This window comes from Schistocerca gregaria, chromosome 1, assembly GCF_023897955.1.
Source record: "Schistocerca gregaria isolate iqSchGreg1 chromosome 1, iqSchGreg1.2, whole genome shotgun sequence".
Lineage (NCBI taxonomy): Eukaryota > Metazoa > Arthropoda > Insecta > Orthoptera > Acrididae > Schistocerca > Schistocerca gregaria.
The window spans coordinates 1,051,118,288-1,051,134,006 of record NC_064920.1 but is presented as its reverse complement, the minus strand read 5'-3'; the positions used below and the strand labels follow the sequence as shown (position 1 = coordinate 1,051,134,006).

Here is a 15,719-nt window from a genome sequence, read left to right as displayed (position 1 = left end):
CCTGCATTTGAAGTTGTATTTTGTGCATGATTTTACGAGACCAGACAATGTAGTCATACACTGAAGATGATCACTCTGTAATTGAAATCGATATGAAGTATTGGTAAAGAAACGGTTTCAGGTTTATTCGACATCCAACAATTCTGGCAGTCAATGCCACGCCAACTGCTTGCATAAGGACCAGACGTAAGCAAAGCGTTATTGATTTGCTCTACACGTGAAGCTGTTTCTCTTGAGTAAACAATCCAATGTTTCTGAAATCGTAATCTATTTGTTCGTCTGTGTAAATCTGTCATATCCACCAGTTCCACCGATTTCCGTCACATTCGGACACGTCCTTCATGGTGAGTTATATCTACATAAATAGCCATTTCGAAATCTGCTTTTTTGTTCTAATAGGAGACTATAACAGTCAGAATTATTAATTTTTTTAAAATTTTGTAGATTGAGTTTATGAGGCTAGTTTATATATCATTTTCACAAATGTTTCTTTGACCTTTTTAAAACAATTGTTATTGGTAATCAACTATAAAACTTGGTTGATGATTATTAAAAGTTTGTGACTAGCTCTCGTGTATTTCGTGGGGAACACAACGAGGATAATCCCAAAAGTTAGGTCTCCTATTTTTTGATAAGTACAGAACTCTGTTTGTGTGGCAGTTGGTGCAGAGTGTGTAAACGTGCGCACGCCGTGCTGAGGCTCTCAGTCTTGGCTTGGCAGCCGTTGAGAATGGAGCTCCCGTTGGATGTTACCGGCAAGTGCGAATTGCGCGCAGTTATTTAGTTTTTGAACGCAAAGGGCACTGCGCCGATTGAAATCCATCGCCAATTGGTGGAAGTGTACAGTGAGTCGTGCATGGATGTCAAAAATGTTCTTAAGTGGTGTAGAGAGTTTACCCCTGGTCGGACCGAAATTAACCACAAACAAAGGAGAGGGAGACCGTCAATTTCTGAGGAGACAGTGTTGAAGGTTGGGCATAGCATGCGTGAAGATCGGCGCATCACCCTGGATGATCTCTGCACGTTGGTTACTGAGGTTTCCCGAAGCACCGCTCACAGAATTTTAACAGAAACATTGAACTACCGGAAGGTGTACGCAAGATGTGTGCCACGCATGCTGACTGAGGACCACATGCGGCAACGAGTTGATGCTTCCCGCCCATTTCTTCACCACCTTGCGGCTGAACAGGACAACTTTCTGGACTCAATTGTCACAAATGACGAAACCTGGGCATACCACTTTACACCTGAGACCATGCAGCAATCACGCCGGTAGCGGCATCCTTCTTCGCCAAAGCCGCGGAAATTCAAATAAACACAATCTGCCGGTAAAGTCATAACAACCATTTTGTGGGATCGGAAAGGGGTATTGTTGGTCGACTTTATGCCCACTGTGACCACAGGTAACTCTGACAGGTACTGTGAGACTCTGAACAAACTCAAACGGGCAATTCAGAACCGAGAAGAGGAATGTTGAACAAGGGCGTACACTTTCTCCGTAGCAACGCTCGCTCATACATAACTAGGCAAACCGTTGCCCTCCTGCAACGGTTTAAGTGGAACATAATTATCCACCCAATCTACAGTCCTGACTTAGCGCCCCGTGACTATCACCTGTTCCCTAAGTTATATGACCTAGTAGATAGTGTCGGAAGTTCCATGCCGCTTTTCGCGGATGATGCTGTAGTATACAGAGACGTTGCAGCATTAGAAAATTGTAGCGAAATGCAGGAAAATCTACAGCGTATAGGCACTTGGTGCAGGGAGTGGCAACTGACCCTTAACATAAGCAAATGCAATGTTTTGCAAATACATAGAAAGAAGGATCGTTTATTGTTTGATTAGATAACAGGGGAACAAACACTGGTAGCAGTTACTTCTGTAAAATATCTAGGACTATGCGTGCGGAATGATTTCAAGTGGAATGATCATATAAAATTAATTGTTGGTAAGGCGGGTACCAGATTGAGATTCATCGGGAGAGTCCTTAGAAAATGTAGTCCATCGACCTATACTTGAGTATTGCTCATCAATGTGGGATCCGTACCAGATCGGGTTGACGGAGGAGATAGAGAAGATCCAAAGAAGAGCTGCGCGTTTCGTCACAGGGTTATTTGGTAACTGTGATAGCGTTACGGAGATGTTTAGCAAACTCAAGTGGCAGACTCTGCAAGAGGCGCTCTGCATCGCGGTGTAGCTTGCTGTCCAGGTTTCGAGAGGGTGCGTTTCTGGATGAGGTAGCGAATATATTGATTCCTCCTACTTATACCTCCCGAGGAGATCACGAATGTAAAATTAGAGAGATTTGAGCGCGACGGAGGCTTTCCGGCAGTCATTCTTCCCGCGAACCATACGCGACTGGAACAGGAAAGGGAGGTAATGACAGTGGCACGTAAAGTGCCCTCCGCCACACACCGTTGGGTGGCTTGCGGAGTATAAATGTAGATGTAAATGTTAAAAATAAAATGGGCCGTAAAGCGATTCAGCTCCATCGACGAGGTGAATGAAGGGGTTCATAACTTTCTGAACAGCATGGCGGCGCGATGGTAGCGCATGGGCATACAAAAATTGCCACAGCGTCTACAAAAATGGATCGACAGAAATGGTGCTTATGATGAAAAACAGTTAAATGTTCAAGCTGTAAACTGATGTGAACCACTGTAGAAATAAACAGGACTATGTACTTATAAAAAAAATGGGAGACCTTACTTCTGGAATTACCCTCGTACATATGGCCCCATAAATAAAAACTTTGAGGTCCGCCGATGACATTGTAATTCTGTCAGAGACAGCAAAGGACTTGGAAGAGTAGTTGAACGGAATAGATAGTGTCTTGAAAGGAGGATATAAGGTGAACATCAACAAAAACAAAACGAGGACAATGGATTGTACTCGAATTAAGTTGGGTGATGCTGGGGGAATTAGATTAGAAAATGAGACACTTAAAGTAGTAAAGGAGTTTTGCTATTTGGGTAGAAAAATAACTGATGATGGTCGAAGAAGAGAGGATATAAAACGTAGACTGGCAGTGGCAAGCAAAGCGTTTCTGAAGAAGAGAAATTTGTTAACATCGAGTATAGATCCAAGTGTCAGGAAGTCGTTTCTTAAAGTATTTGTATGGAGTGTAGCTATGTATGTAAATGAAACGTGATCGATAAATAGTTTGGACAAGATGAAAATAGAAGCTTTCGAAGTGTGGTGCTACATAAGAATGCTTCAGATTAGATGAGTAGGTCACATAACTAATGAGGAAGTATTGAATAGGATCGGGGAGAAGAGAAGTTTGTGGCAAAACTTGACTAGAAGAAGGGATCGGTTGGTAGGACATGTTCTGAGATATCAAGGGACCACCAGTTTAGTATTGGAGGGCGACGTGGAGGGTAAAAATCGTAGAGGGGGACCAAGAGATGAATACACTAAGCAGATCCAGAAGGATGAAGGTTGCAGTAGGTACTGGGAGGTGAAACAGCTTGCACAGGATAGAGTAGCATGAAGAGCTGCATCAGACCAGACTGAAGACCACAACAATAACAACGTATGACCCCATTCGGAATCGGGGGTTATCCCAGAGGTGCGGCGCTCACCTGCTGCCGGAGGCGGCGCACCTCATCCCAGGAGGCGTCGTCGTCGACGGCGTAGACGAGCAGGAAGGCGTGCGCCGTGGCGATGGAGAGGGCGCGCATGGCGGGGAACTGGTGCGCGCCCGCCGTATCCAGGATGTCGAGCGTGAGCGCGGCGCCGTCAGGCAGCTCGTACTCGCCGCGGTGCAGCTCCTCCACCGTCTGGCGGTACTTGGCCGGCCAGCGGTCGTACAGGAACTGCGAGATGATGGCCGACTTGCCGACGCGCGCCGCGCCCATCACCACGACGCGCTGCTGCTGGCTGACCGCGCCGCCGCCGCCGCCGCCACCGCCGGCAGCCCCAGAGGAGGACCTGGAGGGCGAGTCGGTGCCCAGCGAGGGCAGGCGTAGGCGGCCGCCCGCTCCCGGCATCCTGGTTGAGCGCTGCTCGGAGGAGTAGCTAACGGGGGCTGGACCTGCAATGAGGAAACGCCGAACTCAGGAACATACTACTCAGTGACTGTAAAACCTGACTCGTTAAGCTACGCCATAACTACTCTTAAACCTCCTCCAGTGTTTGATACTTCGATCCCTCTCCTGGAATCTTCCTCAGGATTCCACTAACGTCCCTAATGTTCTCAGTATTCATCCATCCAAGAAAATGAACAGATGAAGGGTTTCTTTCATTGGTTTTGAATCCTCAGTGCTCTGACTGGTTTTATGCGGCCCGCCACTAATTCCTCCCCTGTACCAACCGCTTCATCTCAGAGTAGCAATTCAGTAAAGGATCTTGAACATATATAACGTGAAGCGTGTGTAATCGTCTAAGTCGAGAGTTTTCATTGCTTGTGTTAGTGCTTTTGCCGTTTAACGAGTGGAGGAATGGCTCTGAGCACTATGGGACTTAACATCTATGGTCATCAGTCCCCTAGAACTTAGAACTACTTAAACCTAACTACTCTAAGGACATCACACAACACCCAGTCATCACGAGGTAGAGAAAATCCCTGACCCCGCCCGGAATCGAACCCGGGAACCCGGGCGTGGGAAGCGAGAACGCTACCGCACGACCACGAGCTGCGGACGAGTGGAGCAATGTCGAGTGGTAAATTCGAGGGCGAATTTCTCCGAATAGTGGAGGATTGTTGAGCGGTACTTAGGTAAATAAATTAGTGAAATCAATGTGAAGTGAAGTAGAAATTAGAAAATAAATGAAAAATGTAGTTTAGAAGAATTACACACTGGCAAACAGCGGGCAGAGCAGCAGCGCCAACGGCCGGCGCTTGAAGTCAGCACGTTCAGGAGAGAAGCGGAAACTGTCGATTCAGCCGTCAGGGCATCGCCCGACCGGCTCACGTGTTTCTCAATTGTCACATGTGATCAAAGGCCCCCGCCTACATTCTATGAGCCAATCACCGACGTTAAGAAGATTCTTCCAGAAGCTTTCCAACGTGACGAAATAGGCAATGACCTTGAAGTCGTTCACCTCCATCGAGCTGAAGTGAATAACTACGCGAGACACAATGGGCCCGACAAGAGTAGTAGTCTTCAGTTTAGTTTCGGTGCTGAAGACCGTCATGCAGGAAGAGACTACATCGTACACAGAAGCACCAAGTCCGCCGCTGTAATGGAATAGCAAGCAGGAGCCTCGCCGCCAGAAGAGAGAAGTCAGAAGGTATTTGAAGACTGTTGTTAAGTACCCAGGTTATTCGTGAGGACAAGGATACGGCCTCACATCAGCAGTCACCTGTGAGCTGGTGATGAAGATCTGACAGCAGAAGACTGGCAAGCGGGAGTCCGTTGTTCGAGTCCGGGACACTGTCTTTCCCCCGCCGCGCCGCTCCGCTGGCCGACGCACAACACTGAGACACGCGGCCGCTTGAAAAAGAGAAACACTGGGACGCCACATCCGAGCTATCACCATCCGGTTCACGACTTCGTTCTCAATAATTAAACGGGCCACAGCACGATGCGCGTCTCCAGTCAACTGGCCGAAACGGCGACACGACATGCACACCGCCAGGCGTAATCAGACGCCGCCGCTCACGCAGCATGAAGGCTTCGCAAACGACACAGCTGCCGCTCTCCCAGCCAGAACAATCGAGTAAGAAAACCGTTGTACAAATCTTCAATAAAAGTTACATGATGTAAGAATACTGTTTCATTCTACCTCATACCCGAGCCAAGGAAGAACCCACCCTGCCCACATGTTGTTAACACAGAAAAAGTAATTTAGTTAGTGTTTGTCACCCTGTCATAATGCCGTAGAATCAAATGCCCTATGCAGTAATGCTCATCCTGAAAATTAACTAGCATAGAGAAGAGAAAACTACGCCCTGGCTGTCTTCCTCTATAGTTCTTTCACTTTACAGATCCTAGCCGTGCTCACTCCCAACCATGCGTTTTCATGAACTTGGCAGTCTATCTGTATTTTCCCGCCCTTGTTGCGGTTACGCCGTATTTCTTCTTCCTTCTACGTGTGGCAGCAGCGATGTGTATCGATATTTGCACCGTGTACCATTTTTGGTTGGTGCATATAGTTTCTGGTCAGGGGGTCTGCGGGCAGTCGGTCGTTGCTGCGGACCAGGGAAGTTATCTCCGAGCGGTGCAGTCGGCCGAGTCCGTTCGCAGTCCCTGCGCAGTGTGGGAGCGTGTGTGGAGCTGTCCGATCGCTACGAGCTTCGTGATTCACCGACCCAGGACGTCAAAGTTGAGTAGTGGTTTCTACTACCCAAGCCACGTCCATTCATGTTGTGTGGTTCGTTTTGGTGGTTCGCTGTTGGGAACGTTTTCCTGTGAGCAACACCGAGTGTTTGTATTGCTGAAATTTAGCCGCCATGCGGGGAATTAACTATATTGGTTGACTACAATTCAAGTGCACCAGCGGAATTTTCTGCCTTGTGGGCGTTAGTGTTCCGGTTACCTGCCCTGGCCACTAACTTAATTTCAGGCAGTGTCCTTTCATCACCTGTTGTCGCTGCCCAACACGGTGTGTAGTTTTGATAGTTTAATACATATACATATTTGATTGTGGATAATCAGGCCTGTAACATTTTGTTTGAATTCTCATGTACCGATTGCGGGCAAGCAAGCCATTTGTCGGTCGGTCCGTGGCTGTCCCTTGGTTGGGTTCCTACGGAACAAATGTAGTTGGGATCACCACCTGTCACACCAAAGAAAACGAGGGCAGACCGACCCCCTGGAGGCTTCTGAGCGCTGTTGTATTTACTGTCGTTCTCACCAGTGTTTAACTGTCTTTGTATAAACTGAAATTGTCAATGATAAAAAAGTTCTTGGTTTTACTGTGTTTTATGTAAGTAAGTTTGAATTCTGGCTAGTGGATATTTGCTGAAAGGTTATTGCCATTGTGCTGTCCTTTCTTTTAGTCCGGTTTCAGCAACTTAAAACATAAGGTGTACAGCTACATTTTTTTTTTTAATTTGGAAAATTAATTGGGGGCCTTCAGCCTTGGAACCTTATTCCTAAAATTACCTCCCAAGATTACCTTTCATGCTTAAACACTACGACCTTCTACCTTTTAGAAGGTTATAATAATTTATGTTAAAATCTTGAAAATTTTAATGTGGGCCTTCAGCCGTTTGTATTGCATCTTGTTTATGTTTGTCTATCCAGGCTTACCTTGAGGCTTTAAATATATATATATATATATATATATATATATATATATATATATATATATATATAATTGTAACTGCGTGTTTTCAGTCACTTGAAATTTACCTTGTTGGTTTCTTGTTTGGAGGCCTTCAGGCGTGAAAGATTTGGAGTTTGAGACTACTGGTTGTAAAAGTTCGGCTATGTGATTGTAAATGTGTTATTCAACTACAATTTTAAGGTATAACTGATGTCTGCAGCTCGTGGTCGTGAGGTAGCGTTCTCGCTTCCCGCGCCCGCGTTCCCGGGTTCGATTCCCGGTGGGGTTGATTTTTTCCTCTGCCTCGTGATGATTGGGTGTTGTGTGATGTCCTTAGGTTAGTTAGGTTTAAGTAGTTCTAAGTTCTAGGGGACTGATGACCATAGATGTTAAGTCCCATAGTGCTCAGAGCCATTTGAACCATTTTTGTGAAACTGACCCCAACCTTATTTGGCCCTTTTCACAATCCTAATCACCTCTTCTGCCCAGCCGGCTTAGCGCGCGTTTCAGCTCCCTCTAGTACTATGGTAGTTATTCTTCTAAGTTGTAACAGTGGTCTTATAATCTTGCCCCATCTTCTTGTCAGTATTTCCCACGAACTTCTTCCCGTTCCAGTTCTACGCAGAATCTCATCATTCCTTACCTTATCAGTCCACCTAATTTTAAACATTCGTCTGTGGCGCCACATCTCAAATTTCTTCTTGAAGTGAAGGCTTGTGTTTGATACTATTAGATTTCTCTCGGCGTGGAATGCTCTTTTTGCCAATGCTAATCTATTTTTTATGTTCTTGCTCCGTCCATGGTAGGTTATATTGCTGCCTAGGTAGTAGAATTCCTTAACTTCATCTACTTCCTGACCATTAATCCTGATAATTTTCTCGCTTTTCTCATTTCTGCTACTTCTCATTACTTGTGTCTTTCTTCGATTTACTCTCAGTCCATAGTCTGCACTCATTAGACTGTTCATTCCATTCATCAGATCGTTCAATACCTCTTCACTCGTACTCAGGATACCGATGTCATCAGCAAATCTTAACTTCAATATACTTTCACCTTGAATTTTAATTCCTTTATTTCCATCGTTGCTTCTTCGATGTATAGATTAAATACTGGGGCGAAACACTGGATCCCTTTCTCACACCTTTTTTTATCTGGGGAACTTCGTTCCTGATCTTCAACTCAAATTATTCCTCTTGGCTTCAAAATGGTTCAAATGGCTCTAAGCAGTATGGGACTTAACATCCGAGGTCATCAGTCACGTAGACTTATAACTACTTAGACCTAACTAACCTAAGGAAATAACACACATCCATGCCCGAAGCGGGATTCGAACCTGTGTCCGTAGCAGCAGCGCGGTTCCGGACTGATACGCCTAGAACCACTCGGCCACAGTGGCCGGCCCTCTTGGCTCTTGTACATGTTCTACATTATCTGTCTCTCCCTGTAGCTAACCCCATTTTCCTTATAATTTGGAACTTCTTGCTCCATTTGACGTTGACGTTGTCGAACGCTTAGGGTTGCATATGAAGCCAACCACTAGTGATTCAGTCACACATGCTTCATGTTGCCATCCAAGGTGTTGTAAACCGACTTTTTCAGCTCCTTGACTGATCGCATCCCAATTTTCCGGATTCTGAGTTTGGCGCGGTGTCCCTCATACCCGTTGTGCTCCCTCTTCATGAAGCTCTGCTGTCCATGCCCATGAGTAAGGTAACCATACGATTTTTCTGTATATATTTTCACGGTCCAGTTTCCTATCCTTTTTAAATGTAACTAATTCACGTTTATCAAAAGAATAAAATTTATTCACGGCAGTTTTTCATCACTCCGATTCTTTTCAGTAACACACTTGACAGGATTTGGGATTTTCAACTTTTTAATGTCTTAATCGCATTTTTCCCGTGCATTCGCAACATATAATCATTTTTATGCCGGCGCTACAATGTGGAACCGCGCGACCGCTGCGGTCGCGGGTTCGAATCCTGCCTCGGACATGGATGTGTGTGATGTCCTTAGGTTAATTAGGTTTAAGGGGTTCAAAGCTCTAGTGGACTGATGACCTCAGAAGTTAAGTACCATAGTGCTCAGAGCCATTTGAATCATTTTTGAACCATTTTTATGGACGGCGTGCCCCGTGAGTAAGTTTGCGTAAAATCTTTTTCCGCAGAGTACGCTCTTGCACAAGATGGGATCAGGACGTTTTCTTATACCTACTTTTTGTAATTTTTTGCACTGCAGTTAATCTGTAGATGTCTACCATAGGTGAAACGGGATATTGAAATTTGAAACTCAAAACCTCCGCAAACAAGACCGTATTTTTATCTCTAAGGCTTACCTTCCCGTAGACAACAAGTTTATTTGAGACGGAGCACATTCTCGAATTGGTTCAGTAGTGGGAAGAAAGTCGCCTGAGCCTTTTCAAAGAAATCATGCTACCATTCCGCAGGACCGAGATAGATAGATCACAGAAAATCTGAATCAGCATGATGGGTCGTCGATGTGAACCGTCGTTCTCGCGATTGCGAGTACAGTATACAACCCCTGCGCCACCTTCTTCGGAATTCCAGTGTAAGAGGATCACAGTAGGGGGAACGAAACGTCGAACACTGGACAAATTTTAAGAGTAAATTGGCTGGCACTAACTTCTCAGTAAATTTTATCAGCAATGACAACGGTCACGAAAGCTTACAGATATGTACGTTTGTTTGCTGTTTAGTGATTGAATCTTAGACTGCTGTCGTATTGGAAAAAGAGCGCTTCTGTTACCATTGTGAATGAAAGTTACTGAAGACAATTAAAATTCCAGCTTCTTGAAGGCGGCGCGCAACAAACGTCAAAAAGACATCAAAATTGGATATGGAAACAATTAGCATTACGGTCCAGGCACTGAAAGTAGGTAGGAGCAACGAAACTTACTTTCTTTGTAAAAGGAATTATTACGCAAAGAGTGTGTAATTCTAAACTCACATTTCACTGTTGGTTGATACCGGTATCGTGTCAAGCCCGTGTAAGAGAGAGAATGCCACAACGCGCCCCATTTCGACAATGGCAGGATCGTGACCGGTCTAGAATACGATTGCTTGGGACTTCACGACTCTAACGCAGGTATGGATCTGATGGTTTTATGAGGGCCGTACTAACTGCAAGAGACACCACAGCGACAACACTCCTATCACAATAAAAGTCACGACACGACAACAGAAAGGAATGGCACACACTAGCATACAAACGCAGATCGTGACACAGAGTAGCAGATATAATAAAGAAACAAGGATTACATATTGCTTACAGAACAAGAAACATATTCGAGTCACATTCACAAACAGAAATAGGCAAACCAGATAAATATCAAGAAGTAAATATATATAGACAGAAAGTCAAGGAAGTGGATCAGTGTATCTACATCTACATGGCTACTCCGCAAATCACAATTAAGAGCCTGGCAGAGGGTTCATCGAACCACCTTCACAGGCAGGAGTTTCAAATCTAAGTACAAAGCACATATAAGAAGTTGGAAGTGCGAACACAGCCGCTCTACCTTTACTGCAAACCTCATTAAACATTGACACGAACCACTCATCACGGAACAGGAAATTAAAATTATTAGAGTGAATAATAACAACAGCAAAATTTTAATATGCAAAGAGCCCTTGCAATGAAAGAAAAAGTAATTAATTACCAAATAATTATAACAATAAATCTCTCCTCTCTCCGTCTCTCTCTCTCTCTCTCTCTCTCTCTCTCTCTCTCTCTCTCTCTCTCTCTCTCACGCGCACACACACACACACACACACACACACACACACACACACACACACACACACACACGTACACACGCAAACATACACATACAAACACACAAAATAAATGAGCAGATATCAAACCAGCCATACACAACACAACACAAACAAAAGACGAAGGATAAACACATCAGCAGCTGAAAACATGAGAAAGTGCAAAGACACGCATTCATTACAGAGTGTTGAAATAAATGTCGTTGAGGAAGCGGCCATCTGGAGTGTGAAGACAGAGTAAAAATATCTTCATGACGACACACATGGATTAACAACATCGGAAATCGTAACACCAAACGACATTTTAATGTCAAGAAAATTGTGCAGCTAAAGTTGTTACTGACCTTAAAAACAAGAGAATAACGAACGAAAATGTAATATTGTAACATACTTGCAATTACTACATAACGCACTTATTACATGCATGAAGCAAACATGTTTTACAGGCCACTGAAGACGCTTCACAAGTAAAAGAAGCGAAATGCATATGGCAAAAAGCAAACTGCTTTTCATTTAGTTTCAAAGAGGAATATACCTCCATAATCTTATAACTGTACTAAAGCTGCGGTTCTCAGTATGTCTGATTTCCTCAAGACAGTGTAAAATTGTAATGATTTACAAGGGGGCTCGCCTGCAATAATCGCCTGCCCAAAGGATTGCATTCTGTTTGAGGCTGAGACTTACCAAATTTCGTATTTCCGAATATATATATATATATATATATATATATATATATATTTTAAAGAGATGTACGTCAGGTTTTGTTTACACTGAATTATTATCCAAGAGATATAAGTCAGTTCTACTTGCAGAAGAATTTTTTATGTTTTCACCCTTACATCTAGAAACAACAAGAATTTTGTAAAAATCCCATGCTTTTACCGTTTTTGGCGTTCGTAAATCCCTTGTTTAGGTCCATAAATTGAATATTATAGACTAAACTCCCGTAAAGGTAGAGCAATGGTCACGTTCCTCGTAGTTGAGAAAATTTCACCATTTTTTTCCCTGCGCGCATAAGAAGATGCACAATACGCGTACTTTCTCGAGGCCTGATACAGTGCTTTAAAAGTTCAAGCTACACTTAGAATTCCTTTGATTTTTTAGTTCTAGTTGTTCTAAGACATTATTCCAAGGAGCAGAATCAATTTTCAGAGGGAAATCAAGAGGTACCGCAATGCTCTAATTTTGAGAATGGAACGCGGTGAACCATGCTTTTGTCATTTTTAGCAGCAGCACAAAGGAAAAGTAACATGGACACAACTATAGCTCTCTTAATAGCACATATTTAAACACAATTACTCCGATTTCTACTTTAAATATCATCAGTAGAATTCAGATTATCGTTTTTCTGTAACTTCTGATTTTCGAAAGCTAGGGGTTACACAAATCGCTGCAAATATATTAACAAAATAAAAATAACATATATTTGATCCAAACGCGTTTCACAGGACCAATGTGACTGCATCTAAGGCAGAGAGTTTATAAATCTCTCGCTTTAACTTTACGAACCCATCAATCTGATTGAAATGTCAAAGATTTCCTGTAATTGGTAACAGCGAAACCCAAGTAACAAAATTATGATTATAACTAGAAATATTTAGCGCTGAGCGCAAGTGCTATCAACGTCATGCAACAGAGAGTGTAAATAATTGTGAAACGAAATCATAAGAGTTGTCCTCTTTATTCGATCGAAGGTGTTTTTTAATTTTTTACCCATATTTTTAATAACTGCTTTTTAGGGTACTAAGATATACTTCGACAGGTTCTTGCGGAATTACACACACCTTATGGCCCAGTTTCTAAACTTTAGAGTAAAGAATTAACAATATATTTTCTAATGAGCAAAATGGAAGGCGCTAAACTAATAGTATGAAACTCTTCTACAAACAGCTTACAACTTTTACGCATTTAGAGAAGAGTCGCTGAAATGTGTATGCGAGAAATTTATCTTAAGTGAAAACAATATTCTATTGTTTTAAAACTATTATAGGAAAGGCTCTTTGAATTAACAAATTTCCACAAAGAACACTCGCTACATGGGAACTGAGATTACTTTCGATGATATCAAGTAGACCACACAATGTTCAATGTTCAATGTTTATGCCAAGAGTATAGAATTTTAAGAATTTCCGCAAGTTCTTGACAGAGGCTTCTCCTTACCTCAAGGGCCAGCTGAAAGCTAAAAGTGTAATTTAGTCCTGAAACGAGAATAGGTCTTCTTGCTAATGAGCTAGCACACGAAAAAACTTCAAGTACAAACCATTAAAGAGACTTTTTCCTCGAAATCTGTCTTGTTGTGAATACAAAGGAAAAAGGAGAAAAATGAGTTTGCTCGCGACACAGCATTTAGATACTGGAGTACAGCTGCCGCAAGTATATAACAGATTCGCCTACAATTAAGGTCACTAAGTTTTTCATTTGCAGAGGATGTGCTGTCAGCCTCAGAGAATCATACGCACTGCTGGGAACTTGCAGTACAAAGCTGTAACAAGTTCCACGCCAGCTGCCACGACTTTCACGTTTAAGCTCTGCGTCTGTTGGAAAAAGTATTTAATGAGGACAACGAAAGTTGGCAGTCTGACAGAGCAGTAATGTCCTATAAGATGCGCTGCCAACAGAAAATTACTCGAGAGCAAGTTCTATCCTCTTCATGATAACTTGTTAACCTATTAATGAGTAGAACTTTGTGATGCGGCCAGCCACAGCCATTAAATTTGAATTGAAATAAAATGAACTGGAAGACAGCTGTATTTGGTGACTTCTTTACTGTCACACCTCACCGCCTTCCGTGCTGCTCCCTCGCAATCACCACAGGCGTGCCACCGCGCTACTCAGACCAATTACCTGATTTATTTGACAACTTCCCCTCTTCACTACGAACCTTCGGGGCGGCTTGGTGGGCTAATATGACACTGTTTTCTCCTCAGGACGCTGTTTTAGTGCAGCAAAACCAGTTGTAACAATAGATATATCACCGATTACAGCTGTCTTCTCGTACGTTTTAGATGCGTTAACTTTACTCATATAACCACATAAGTTCTATTTTAACTTGTGACTATTAAGTTTCAGATAGCTATTGGAGGCGCCCTAGGTGTTGGCCTGCAACACCTTTTACCCTGTGTTCAACATTTGGTCTATTTTTTTCCGATTTCAGAACGTGCTGTGCCCGTGACAATGATATGAAAATTCTTTCAAAAAATGTTAATTGCGAAAATGTACAACAGATAATATTAACAGTGCGCCAGTCTTGAATAATATTATTAATTAAATATGTAGGGAGATACTAAAGTGGGTTGTATTTTCCTCTTTTTGTACACTTCAGAATAACAATTTATGTCTTTTGAAGACCTAGTTTATTAAAGACGACTAACGCTTGTTAACTCTTACAACGGAGCTCTTGCAATGATACGCTTCTTTTTTTAATTTTATTTTTTATTTTTTAGTCATCAGTCTTTTGACTGGTGTGATGAGGCCCGTCACGAATTCCTGTCGTGCCCCAAACTCTTCACCTCACAGTAGCACCTGTAACCTACGTCCTCAATGGATTGCTGGATGAGTCTTAAACTCTGTCTTCCCCTACTTTCCCTCTACAGCTCCCTCTAGTACCATGGAAGTCATTCCTTGATATCTTAACAATTTCCTATCACCCTGTCGCTTCTCCTTGTACAGGTTCCTTTGAAAGGGCACGGCCGATTTCCTTCCCCATCCTTCCCTAACCCGAGCTTGCGCTCCGTCTCTAATGACCTCGTTGTCGACGGGACGTTAAACAACACTAACCTAACCAATTGTACGGTGCTTCCCACATATACCTTTCCCCTCTGATTTCGTGCAGAACCTCCTCGTACCTTACGTTATCAGTCCGCCTAATTTTCAACATTCTTCTGTAGCACCACATCTCAAATGCTTCGATACTCTTCTGTTCCAATTCTCCCACAGTCCATGTTTCACTACCATACAATGCTGTGTTCCAAACGTACATTCTCAGAAATCTGTGCCTCAAATTGAGATCTATATTTGATAATAGTACACTTCCATTGGGCAGGAATGCCTTTTGGGCCAGTGCTAGTCTGCTTTTGACGTCCTCCTTGCTCCGTCCGTCATTGGTCATTTTCCTGCCTATCTATCCCTTCTGCCTTATTTGATCTTAAGTTCTCTAAATCTCTTTTAAATTCTGACTCTACTACCGGATTACCTATCTTTTCTAAATCGACATAAATGATACACTAGGCACTCAAAAAATAAAACGAATCGTCCAAGACGTAAGGTCCGATGTCTACGTAATTTAGATGTGAATGACTACAGTTGCAGTTCTGTGTTGCTCATCGTGAGACCGCATTAGTGTTGATCCTGTTCATTGTTGTTGCCAGGCCTGGTACTGCATACAAAGCGTGTGGAGGCGTAAGATGTCGAGCGACAGCCTTATCAGCACTTGACAGAGTTTGAAGGCGGCCTCAGTATGGCCCGGCTGGTCGGGTCGTGCAATATCCAGATCAGTGGCATATTCGGACTGACACTACCTGATGCTCCACTCTGTGAAATCGGAGGGCAGGCATACTCGTCGAGGTTTTCGACGAGAACGTCTGACTACCACAAGGGACGATCGTCGTATTGCACACATCGTAGACCCTTTACATTTGCACCCGCCTTGCGAGGTCGGGTAACGGTCTCTTGCTACGTACTGTAGAACCCTGCACAATTGCACAGAGGCTA

At 43.3% G+C, this 15,719-nt stretch overlaps 1 protein-coding gene across 1 annotated transcript in view; it reads right to left on the bottom strand.

Annotated features, from left to right (window-relative positions):
- The window catches only part of LOC126280958 (GTP-binding protein Rhes-like), a 438,962-nt gene that overhangs the window by 75,192 nt on the left and 348,051 nt on the right, over positions 1–15,719 (bottom strand). The window contains exon 3 of the mRNA XM_049979806.1: positions 3,585–4,036. Coding sequence (XP_049835763.1) covers positions 3,585–3,992 — 408 coding nt within the window. The 5' untranslated portion in view covers positions 3,993–4,036. The remainder of the gene's footprint in view (positions 1–3,584; positions 4,037–15,719) is intronic.